Source organism: Gorilla gorilla, chromosome 14, assembly GCF_029281585.2.
Source record: "Gorilla gorilla gorilla isolate KB3781 chromosome 14, NHGRI_mGorGor1-v2.1_pri, whole genome shotgun sequence".
NCBI lineage: Eukaryota > Metazoa > Chordata > Mammalia > Primates > Hominidae > Gorilla > Gorilla gorilla.
Window position 1 is genome coordinate 46698581 of NC_073238.2, and position 12300 is coordinate 46710880.

Consider the following 12300-nt stretch of genomic DNA (forward strand, 5'->3'; position numbering starts at 1 on the left):
AAAAAAAAAAAAAAGCTATTAAATGGGCGTAAAATGTTGTTTTAGGATCAAATAAATAATCTATATAAAAGTTCCATATAAATGTTAGTTACTATTATTAGAACATAATTTTATATATTAAGCTACCTCCTAAATTTTTAGACAGGTAGATAGCTAAAAAAAATTCAAATTCTAAGATTAGTTTGTTAGGGAGGAAGGAGCAAATATTTTACCAAAACTACTTGTTTTTAATTGATTAATTTCATTCACTTGATGACTTAGTAAATCTTGTGAATATAGCCTTAAATTTCTTAAATAGTGGGACTACAAAATAAACAATATTTCATCAGCAATGTAAGCAGTGCTGTACTGAGTAGAATTCCCTCCTGTTCCGAAATGTTACAATTTGGGTTCTCCCTGTGAGAAGTGAGTCCAGTTTTAAAACCTGTGAGTATACTTGCTGCAGGTCTGAAAATGAAGGCTTTATGATTCTTTCTTGAAAAATTATTTGCCTCTATCTTTTATAATATTATTTGTTGAAGCTTGTGCATTCTATGAATCATCATGAAGATAGCTTTAATTTCATCCACAAAATTTAACAATATTTTTTTGTCTGGACATAAGGGGGCAGAATAAGAGTTGGAGTAGGGCCTTGCCCAGCCACTCTGTAACTGGACAAGTGATGTATTTATTTCTTAGGACCTCATTTCCACCTTCTATCAAGGGAAAACCTAAGAGTAGGTTATCTTTAGGGTTCTAAGTGCCTATGAGTCTATGAGATTTGACTTTATTAAAGTTATCTTTGTAATTCTTTGAGGAGAACGTAGGCATCCATTTTTAAAACAGTCCTGTTAGAATTTGTTTTCAGTAACAATGTTGAATGATGGCCTTTTGAAATCAGGTTTTACAACCAAATTGTTTAAACACTGCCTGCATATTTAGAATCTCTATACCTATATAAGATACAGAGATTGGATAGTCTCCCTTTTCAGTATAGATAATCTCCCTTCCCGGTATAGATTAGGATATTAAGATGTATAATATCCTAAAGTGTAGCAGCAGTCTGATATGTTCCATGTCTAAATTCCATTTCCTGTTTTATTTGTTTATTGATTCATCTGTTTATTTTTGTTACACTGGGTAAGATTCCCAAGAGGTACAAGTAGAAATTTGCTAAAGTGAGTAGGACAGAAGTGTAGAGGCAAACATAAAAGTATGTTTAGTACATATCTGTTTTAAATTGTATCTACTATTTCAAAGTTAATGGAATTATACTCCTGGGGCTAAGAATGAGGGTTCTAGGGCCAACCTCTACCTATGTGGCTTGTGCAAATTAGTTGTCCCCTTTGTGCCTCAGTTTTACCTACAACACAAACAATGATATTACCTACCTCATGGACTGTTGTGAAGATTAAATGAATTAGTACATTTACTACACATAGATCTATTTCTCAAAATAATGAGCATTCAGATATTAGCCATCTGTAATGTAGTTGGTGATGATTATGATTATTAGAGTACATTTATAATTGGAGGATCATTTTTGCCGTAGGGAAATAGAATTATTAATAGTTTGAGGCACCTGAGAATATTATGTGAGAAACTGATTACATTAACCACACCCTTAAGATGAGCTCTAATTTTGTTGTATTTGTCCCGTTTAAAGCCATCCAGTTACAATAGATGGAACTTTTTTGTTCTGATTGCTTTTTATTCCAATATCTTAAATGGTCACAGGGTTATTTCAGTGAAGAGCAGTTAAGAGCCTTGAATAATCACAGGCAAATGTTGAATGATAAGAAACAAGCTCAGATCCAGTTGGAAGTTAGGAAGGCCATGGAATCTGCTGAACAAAAGGAAAAAGGTTTATCAAGGGATGTCACAACCGTGTGGAAGTTGCGTATTGTAAGCTATTCAAAAAAAGAAAAAGATTCAGGTAAGTATGTAAATGCTTTGTTTTTATCAGTTTTATTAACTTAAAAAATGACCTTACTAACAAAATAATTATAAATCCAGATAAAGTATAAAGTTAGTTTATATCAGAGAAGCAAAATCCACTACTAATGCCCACAAAGAGATAATATAAAAGAGGATCTGTATTTATTTTGAAACAAAAATTTAAATGATAATCACTTCTTCCATTGCATCTTTCTCATCTTTCTCCAAACAGTTATACTGAGTATTTGGCGTCCATCATCAGATTTATATTCTCTGTTAACAGAAGGAAAGAGATACAGAATTTATCATCTTGCAACTTCAAAATCTAAAAGTAAATCTGAAAGAGCTAACATACAGTTAGCAGCGACAAAAAAAACTCAGTATCAACAACTACCGGTACAAACCTTTCATTGTAATTTTTCAGTTTTGATAAGTGCTTGTTAGTTTATGGAATCTCCATATGTTGAATTTTTGTTTTGTTTTCTGTAGGTTTCAGATGAAATTTTATTTCAGGTTTACCAGCCACGGGAGCCCCTTCACTTCAGCAAATTTTTAGATCCAGACTTTCAGCCATCTTGTTCTGAGGTGGACCTAATAGGATTTGTCATTTCTGTTGTGAAAAAAACAGGTAATGCACAATATAGTTAATTTTTTTTATTGATTCTTTTAAAAAACATTGTCTTTTAAAATCTCTTATGATTAGTTGGAGCTACCAGTTGGCAAATTTGCTAGCTAGCTAGTGATCTGAAAGTAAGCCTCTTTGAACCTCTGATTTTTCATGAAAAGCAATTCTCTCAATTCTATATTATTTCAGGGGTAACAAGTTACATCCTAGTCTGTGTACTTAATTTTATAGAAATTGTCCTTAATTTTATTTTCTGCAATTTATGTTTTCTTACTATTTCTAGTGTATGTGTTTATCCCATTGTGATGTTATATTGGTGTCCTCAATTTATTTCCTTAGCCATACACTCTACTTTTCATTGTACAGGGCTATTTATCTCAGAGTCAAGCTTTTTTTTTTTTTTTTTTTTTTTTTTTCCCGAGATGGAGTCTCACTCTGTTGCCCAGGCTGGAGTGTAGTGGCGCAATCTCAGCCCACTGCAAGTTCTGCCTCCCAGGTTCACACCATTCTCCTGCCTCAGTCTCCCGAGTAGCTGGGACTACAGATACCCGCCACCGAGCCTGGCCAATTTTTTTGTATTTTTAGTAGAGTCAGGGTTTCACCATGTTAATTAACCAGGATAGTCTCAATCTCCTGACCTCGTGATCTACCTGCCTCGGCCTCCCAAAGTGCTGGGATTACAGGCGTGAGCCACCGTGCCCGGCCAGAGTCAAGCTTTTATTTTATTGAATATATGGTCTTACTAAGTTCAATAGCATGAATCTGTTGTGAAGAATTCAAGAATTTTCTTCTATTTGTTGAGTTTTGTTTTCTTAGGAGTTTTGCTCTTTCTCTTTTGCTGTGTTCTTTTCTCCTTATTTTTTAAATGTGTTTGTGTTTGGTGAGTTATGTTTTAGTGCTTCGTAGGTTTTTCTTTGACTATATTATATTAGTAAGCCACATTGTTCCCATGCCATTTTATTTCATCTTGGTCATATTTGGATGACTCTTTTCACACATTTTATTGTTATTATAGAAGGTGGATAACTTTTGTTCATTTAATTCATCAATATTTATTTAATGACTGTTATGTGCTAGACAGTGTTTTAAGTGCTGGGTACATAGCAATTAACAAAACAGATAAGAATCCCTACCCTCATAGAGCTTACATTATGAGGTTGGGGGAGGGAGATTACAAACAAAGAAATAAGTAATATACATGTGTATAGTTTTTTTAGTGCTCAGAAAAAAAATTAAGTGGGTAAGGGGGTAATGTCAGAGAAGAGACAGGGATGTAATTTTAGATTGAGAGGTGAGGAGAGAGACCTCCCTGGAAAGCTGACATTTGAGTGAAGCTTGAAGGAATTGAGGGAGTGAGGTGAGGCATGTGGCCATCTGGGGAAAGCTTTCCAGGCAATTACAAAGGCCGCAGTACAGCAGGATCATGCCTAGTGTGCCATGAAGCATTGGCAGAGACCAGAGAGTGAGAAGTAACAGCCAGGGACAGAGGCAGTGAAGAGCCAGGTCGTGTGGGGCTCCTTGTGTGGACTGTAACTTCCTGTGATGACAGGAAGTCACAGGAAAATTCCAGGTAGAATTCCAGAAACACTGTCTGACAGGTTTTCACAGAATCATTCAGGCCGCTGTGTTGAGAATAGGCTGTAGGGGGCACAAGAGTACAAACAAGCCATTTGGAGGCTCTTTCAAGCACTTAGGCAAAAGATGACGATGAACCAAACAAAAGCAATGGAAGTGGTGAGAAGCAGTCAGATTCTTGTTGTATTTTGAAGGTAGGGGGACAGTGCAGGATGGTCTGAGCATTGGGAAAAATGGAATTGCCACTTAGAAGGAAAGACTGCAAGAAAAGCAAGTATGTGGGGAAGTTCAGGAGCTCAGTTTTAGACAGTTAAGTTTTAGATGCTTATTGGGCATCTAAGTAGAAATGTCTACTTGATGGTTACATAGGAATCTGTTCAGAGGAATGGCTGGATATGAATTTGGGAGTCTTTACTACAAATTTTTTTGTATTTTTAGCAGAGACGGGGTTTCACCGTGTTAGCCAGAATGGTCTCGATCTCCTGACCTCATGATCCACCCACCTTGGCCTCCCAAAGTGCTGAGATTACAGGCGTGAGCCACTGCACCCGGCCAGTCATACAGGGGACATTTAAAGCCGTGAGACTGGATGAGGTCACTGTGGGCATGGGAGTAGATAGAGACGGGAAGAGATCCAAGCCTTTTATACTTAGAAGCAGGGAAATATAAATGTAAATATAGGAATCAGTAAAAGAAACAGAGGAATGGCCAGAGAGGTTGGAGGAATACTGGAGAGAGTGAGGTATGCTGAAAGCCAAGAGAAAAAAAGAATTGTCGAGTAGTGAGAGTGATTAAGTCTGCCAAATGCTATTTCATAGAATTGATAATGAAGTGAGGACCAAGAATTGATCATTGGCTTTAACACCGTGGAGGAGCACTTTCAGTGGACTGAAGTGGGGCAAAGGAAATGGAGGGAAAGGAGGAATGATAGTGAATATAGGCATTTCAAGGATTTTTGCTTTAAGAGAAGAGAAATGAATCAGTAGCCAGAAGGGGAATCAGGATCAAGAGAACATTTGCTTTTTCAGTTGAAAGTGCTAATAGCATACTGATGAGATACTGTATGCTGATGAGAAAGAGCCAATAAAGAAGGTAAAATGCAAGATGGAAGCAAAACAGGAACAGCTGTGGGGCACTGTTCTCAGATACTGTGCGGTATGGTATCTAGAGGCTCTGTTGAAATTGGCCTTAGCTAGCAGGAGAGACTGTTCATCTGTAATCACAGGAAAAAAGTAAAGTACGTAGGTATAGATACCAATGGAAGAGTTGATATACAAGAGGAAACTTGTGGCAGACCTCTTTTGATTGCTCTCTTTCCTCGCTGAAACAGGGCACAAAATCATCAGCTGAGAGTCAGAATGAAGAAAAGGGGGCCGGGCGCAGTGGCTAACGCCTGTAATCCCAGCACTTTGGGAGGCCAAGGTGGGTGGATCACGAGGTCAGGAGATGGAGACAATCCTGGATAACACGGTGAAACCCTGTCTCTACTAAAAATACAAAAAATTAGCCGGGTGTGGTGGCGGGTGCCTGCAGTCTCAGCTACTCGGGAGGCAGAGGCAGGAGAATGGCGTGAACCTGGGAGGTGGAGCTTGCAGTGAGCCGAGATCACACCACTGCACTCCAGACTGGGAGATTCCGTCTCAAAAAAGAAAAAGAGAAAGAAAAGGGTGTTGAAGGTTTGAGAGAAGAGGAAAGGCATGAAATCATTATCTAAGAAAGTGGTAGAGTAAATGGACTAAGTAAACACATCATGGCTGCCAGGGCCCACTGGAGGTTTAACGTTCATGAATATATTGTTGTTGTGTGATATTTTTTCAACCATGTTCAGCTCTGATGGTGTGGGCATGAAGTAGTTGGAAAGTAGAATTTAACCAGGTCTGTAGTTTAGCTGGGTAAGTAATGCAAAGCAAGAAGGGCGAAGAATTTGGGGGTATATGCAAAAGGAGGATTTAAATAATTGACCTTGGACACAATGCAGAGCGAAGAAGAGACATTAGAAGACGTGGATCAATGAACAGGAGATAAGAAAAGCTGATTGTAGTTCACGGTGGGTTTGAGTTAGGGTTTTAGAGGGAGTGAACTGGGCAGATCAAAGGTGGTTGAAGAAGGAGGTACTTCAAATTGAGATTCTGGGGGAAATGGAGTTATTGGAAATAAAAGTCTTGGGTATGTCCATTGCAGTGAGTTACCAATGGAAAATAGAGGACATGATCATTTAGGAAGAAAACAAGGAACTTGGGAGCAACAGAGTATTGGAAGGATTGCCTGTGAGGATACTGAAATTTCCAGGAAACATGACCATCGTGATGACAGAATGACAGTGAGTTATGAGTTAAAATCTTCAAGGAATGAAAGGCAATGAGTGAGCCGGGGTCAATGGATGCCTGTAGCAAGGAACAGTAATGAATGACAGAGTCTGATAACACGAGGTTCAAAACTGAGTGTTTTTAGAGTGGGAGGAGCAGCAGTGAAGCATGAGGAAGACATCTGCCTCATCTCAGCCTCCAGTAGCACAAGGTCTGCAGGGGCAACTGTACAGGCAGACAAGAACCAGGTTTGTTGCAACAAGATGGCAATGAGAGCACCTGCAGGAAAGGGTAACGGTAGTGGAGATCTTACTGAGTTCCAGAGGCCCCATTGAAAGGATTCGAGGAGATGAAGAGGTAGGAGGAGATGGTGCCCAGAAAGGCCACATCCAAAGCCTGGAAACGGAATCCAGGGAATTTGGCATGACTGAGAGCCTGTGCTGCCTTTTTTAAATGTTTTAATTTTTGTGTGTTTATAGCAGGTGTATATATTTATGGGGGAGCCTGTGCTTGTTATGGGGACTGACACAAGATCAGCTCTTGGCCCCAAGGCAAGGTGTGTGGGAGAAGAAAAAGTGAGGAGGCCTAGATGTCAGAGGAGTCCGGCTAAACCACTGCAGAACTGCTGCCTAATTCACAGCAACCATGAGTAAAAATGCTGATGATCATCAGGTCAAGGATAGTCTGGAGCAGTTAAGATGTCACTTTACACGGGAGGTATCAGTTAAAGATGATGAAATGCCTGATTTGGAAAACAGAGTCTTGGACCAGATTGGGTTTCTAGACTAAATACAGTGTGGGAATACACAATACACAACCTACTAGCCTATGTGAAACACCCGAAAGGCCAGAATGAGGAAGTGCTGGAGAACTTGAAAGAAGCTGAAGACTTAATCCAGAAAGAAGATGCCAATCAGATTTGAGAAGCCTGGTAACCTGGGGCAACTTCGCCTGGGTGTATTACCACATGGGCAGACTGGCAGAAACCCAGACTTAACCTGGACAAGGTAGAGAACATTTGGAAGAAGTTTTCAAGTCCTTTCTGTCATACAATGGAATGTCCAGAGATGGACTGTGAGGAAGAACGGGCCTTGCTGAAATGTGGAGGAAAGAATTATGAACAGGCCAAGGCCTGCTTTGAAAAGGATCTGGCAGTGGTTGCTGAAAACCCTGAACTCAACACTGGGTATGAAATCACCGCCTGTCGCCTGGATGGCTTTAAATTAGCAACGGGGGATCACAAGTCATTTTCTTTGCCTACCCTAAGGCAGGCTGTCAGGCTAAATGTAGATGATAGATATAGTAAGGTTCTTCTTGCCCTGACTGAAGCTTTGGGATGAAGGACAGGAAGCTGAAGGAGAAAAGTACTTTGAAGCAGCTCTGGCCAATACGTCCACGCAGACCTTTGTCTTTGGATATGTCTTTGGATATGTCTTCTCTTCTTACTGAAGAGAAGACTTTGTGGATGAAGCTCTTGAGCTCTTAAAAACCTCCTTGCAGGCAACTCCCACTTCTGCCTTCCTGCATCACCATATAGGGCTTTGTGACAGGACACAAAAGATCCAAATGAAGGAAGCTACCAACAAGCAGCCTAGAGGGCAGAACAGAGAAAAGGTAGACAAAATGATAAGATCACCTGTATTTCATCTTCAATCTGCTGTGGAACAAAAGCCCACATTTGAGGTTGCCTATATAGAACTGGCAGGAAAGTATATAGAAGCAGGCAATCACAGAAAAGCTGAAGACACTTTTCAAAAAGTGTTGTGCATGAAACCAGTGGTAGAAGGAATAATGCAAGACATATATTTGCACTATGGTAGATTTCAGGAATTTCAAAAGAAATCTGATGTCAGTGCAATTATCCGTTATTTAAAAGCAATAAAAATAGAAAAAGGCGTAATTTTCAAGGGATAAACGTGTCAATTCTTTGGAGAAACTGGTTTTAAGGAAACTTAAGAGAAATGCGTTAGACCTGGAAAGCTTAAGCCTCCTTAGGTTTCTGTACAAATTGAAAGGAAACATGAATGAAGCTCTAGAGTACTGTGAGTGGGCCCTGAGACTGGCTGCTGAGTTTTAGAACTCTGTGGGACAGGGTCCTTAGGCACTCAAATATTGACCACTTTCATATTTCATTTGATTTTTTGTTAAAATGTGCTAATCAAGGCTGAGGTGAGTGGATCACCTGAGGTCAGGAGTTCAAAACCAGCCTGGCCAAAGTGGCGAAACCGCTTCTCTACTAAAAATACAAAAATTAGCCAGGGGTGGTGGCACACACCTGTAATCCCAGCTACTCAGGAGGCTGAGGCAGGAGAATTGCTTGAACCTGGGAAGCGGAGGTTGCAGTGAACTGAGATCACACCACTGCACTCCAGCCTGGGCCACAGAACGAGACTGCATCTCAAAATAAAGAAAAAGTGATAATCATCTTTTCTGCTTGCTGTTTTCAGAAACATATTATGTAATTCACTGTAATGATGTAATTATTGAACAGTTACTCAAATCTGATAAAATATTAGTTGCATTCAATAATTAATGAATCAATGTGTGTGTGCATGTAAGAGAAACCATTTGTATGAAGCAGAAAAAAAACGTCAGGTAGATTTGTAGGAAACAAAATACTGGACTTACACTAAAATAAAGTGAGAAGGTCGGTGCCATGACCTAGTGTAATTCTTGACTCTCTACTTATCCAAGATTAATTTCTCCCCCCCCCCCTCTTAGTTACAGTGTGAGGGCTGGATATTTGAGTTTCTATTCATGATACAGTATATATCCCTGGAAGATGTCTCTGGTTCTAGATCATTTTTCCCAGTTCAGTGAGTAACGCCGTGTATTTATTTGCTATAACAAAGAACCATAGACTGGGGGCTTAAACAACAGAAATTTGTTTTCTCACAGTTCTGGAGGCTGGAAATCCAAGATCAAAGTGTTGGCAGGGTTAATTCCTTCTGAGGCTGTGAGAATCTGTTCATTGCCTCTCTCTTTGCTTCTGGTGATTTGCTGGCATTTTTTGGCATTCTTTGGCTTGTAGATGTCTCACCTCCACCTTTGCCTTCATTGTAAGGTGGTGGTCTCCCAATGTACATGTCTGTGTCTAAATTTCCCCACATATTAGGACACCAGTCATTATATTAGAGCCTGCCCATATGTGTGGGTGGAGGATTACCCAGGTGCCGAGGCAAGAGACTGAAGGCACAAACTATTTCAGTATAGTAAAGAAAATAGTTAGATTAAGGATAGTCATAATACAAATTAGATATAGAGATGATCATGGACAATTAGCAATCATTATAAACCTTAATCATTAGCTTTTAGTATTATTCTTTGCTGCATTACTAATATAACCTAGGAATAACTGGCGGGTATAGGGTGAGGTGCTGAAGGGACATTGTGAGAAGTGACCTAGAAGGCAAGAGGTGAGCCTTCTGTCACGCCCGCATAAGGGCCACTTGAGGGCTCCTTGGTCAAGCGGTAACGGCAGTGTCTGGGAAGGCACCCGTTACTTAGCAGACCGCAAAAGGGAGTCTCGTTTCCTTGGAGGAGTCAGGGAACACTCTGCTCCACCAGCTTCTTGTGGAAGCCTGGATATTATGCGGGCCTGCCCGCAGTCATCCGGAGGCCTAAATCCCCTCCCTGTGGTGCTGTGCTTCAGTGGTCACACTCCTTGTCCACTTTTATGCTTCTCCCGTACTCTTGGTTCCTCTTTGAAGTTCGTAGTAGATAGCGGTAGAAGGAATAGTGAAAGTCTTGAAGTCTTTGATCTTTCTTATAAGTGCAGAGAAGAAAACGCTGACGTATGCTGCCTTCCCTCTCTGTTTCGGCTACCTAAAAGGAAAGGGCCCCCTATCCTGTAATCACATAAATTGCTTCACCTTTTCAATCACTTAGAAGATTCACACTCCTTACCCTGCCCCCTTGTCTTGTATGCAATAAATATCAGCGAGCCCAGCCGTTCGGGCCGCTACCGGTCTCCCGTGTCTTGATGGTAGTGGTCCCCTGGGCCCAGCTGTTTTCTCTTTATCTCTTTGTCTTGTGTCTTTATTTCTTACAATCTCTTGTCTCCGCACACGGGGAGAACACCCGCTAAGCCGCGTAGGGCTGGACCCTACACATACAACCTCATCTTTTTTTTTTTTTTTTTGAGTTAGGGTCTCACTCTGTTGCCCAGGCTGGAGTGCCGTGGTGCGATCTCAGCTCACCGCAGCCTCCGCCTCCCCAGCTCAAGCAATTATTGTGCCTTAGCCTCCCGAGTAGCTGGGACGACAGGCACGTGCCACCACACACGGCTAATTTTTTGTATTTTAGTAGAGCTGGGGTTTCACCATGTTGCCCAGGGTGGTCTTGAACTCCTGAGCTCAGGCATTCTGCTTGCCTCAGCATCACAGAGTGCTGGGATTATAGGCTTGAGCCACTGTGCCCAGCGTGTCTTAGGATTTTTCAACTTTATAATGGTCTGAAAACAAAACATGAGTACCTTACAACTATTCTTTTTCACTTCCAGTACAGTATGCAATAAATTACATGAGATATTCAACACTTTTTTTTTTAAAAAACAGGCCTTGTGTTAGATGATTTTGCTCAACTGTAGGCTAATATAAGTGTTCTGAACACATTTAAGATAGGCTAGGCTAACCTCTATGCTCAGTAGGTTAAATGTATTAAATGCATTTTCTTTTTTTTTTTTTGAGATTGAAAGTCACATTTATTGCCACATGAAGGAAAGCCAATTAAGTCAAATTGATTAATGTTTGCAGAGTATATCTGTTTCGATCCTTTTGTTTTTAATCTACCTTTGTCGAATTTAAAGTGAGTTTCCTATAAGGAACAAATAGTCGGGTTATAAATTTTTATCCACTCTTTCAATCTCTGTCCATTGATTGGATATTTACATCACTTACAATGAAGGTAATTATTGATATGCCAGCATTCAACTTTGTCATTTTATTATTTGTTTTCTATTTGTTTCTCCTGCTTTTCATTCCTCCATTTCTCTTTTCTTGCCTTCCTGAAGGTTACTTAAATATATTTTAGGATTCCATCTTGATTTATTTTTAGTGTTTTCAGGCATTCTTGTATTATTTTTGTAGTTATTTCTCTAGGTGTTACAACATACATGTATGACTTACAGCAGTCTACTAGTATCAGTATTCTACCACTCTAAGTGAAGTGTGAGAATTTTGCTTTCATTTTGATTTTGGAGGGAAAGGGATTGGATAGTGACTGTATACAGACCTTTTTCTTCCCTACTTTTAAATACTATTTTCTTGGATATCATAGTATTATTATTTCTGTTTTAGTCATCAAACATAATTTATAAACTGCATGAGGAAATGATAGCTTATCGTATATGTCCATTTCTCACTCTTTCCATTGTTTCTTCCTCCATCCTATTGTCCTCAGTCCTGATGCTCTGAGAGTCCTCCTTTAATCTTCTCTTTTCTGTTTAAACAATTTCTTTTAGGCAATCTTTGAGTTAGAGAAAATTCTTAGTTTTCTCTCATCTCAGAATATTTTATTTCTCCTTTATTCCTTGAGAATTGTTTCAGGATATAGAATTTGTAGTTGATAATTTTTTCTTTCAGTACTTGAAAAATATTGTGCCACTTCCCTCTGGCCTCTGGTTTTAGATGAGAAATCCGTCATCATTCCAATTGATGTGTCTCTATTTAAATGCATTTTCAACTAACAACGGGTTTATTGTGACATAACCCCATCATAAGTTGTCCTCGACTGTGTTTCCAGATAAGGCTGCATTCACAGGTACTGGGAATTAGTCACAATGCATCCTCTAACATCCTGGAACCTTTCCTTATGTCAGTCAGTCCTGGTCACCTGTTTGGTCCCTGGCAGTTTTTTCTCATTTCTGTTCAGAAGAAG

The 12300-nt window shown here is 39.8% G+C and overlaps 1 protein-coding gene and 1 pseudogene across 3 annotated transcripts in view; both read left to right on the forward strand.

Moving 5' to 3' along the window:
• BRCA2 (BRCA2 DNA repair associated) overlaps window positions 1–12300 on the forward strand; it is an 84712-nt gene that overhangs the window by 61985 nt on the left and 10427 nt on the right. For 2 of the 3 annotated variants that reach the window (XM_019039974.4, XM_063697244.1), the window contains 3 exons: window positions 1717–1915; window positions 2150–2313; window positions 2407–2545. In XM_019039974.4, coding sequence (XP_018895519.4) covers window positions 1717–1915; window positions 2150–2313; window positions 2407–2545 — 502 coding nt within the window. Of the gene's footprint in view, window positions 1–1716; window positions 1916–2149; window positions 2314–2406; window positions 2546–6298; window positions 6703–12300 lie in introns of those variants that run through there. The other variant, XM_063697245.1, reaches the window with a different exon arrangement.
• Window positions 6815–8580, forward strand: LOC109029486 (interferon-induced protein with tetratricopeptide repeats 1-like; annotated as a pseudogene).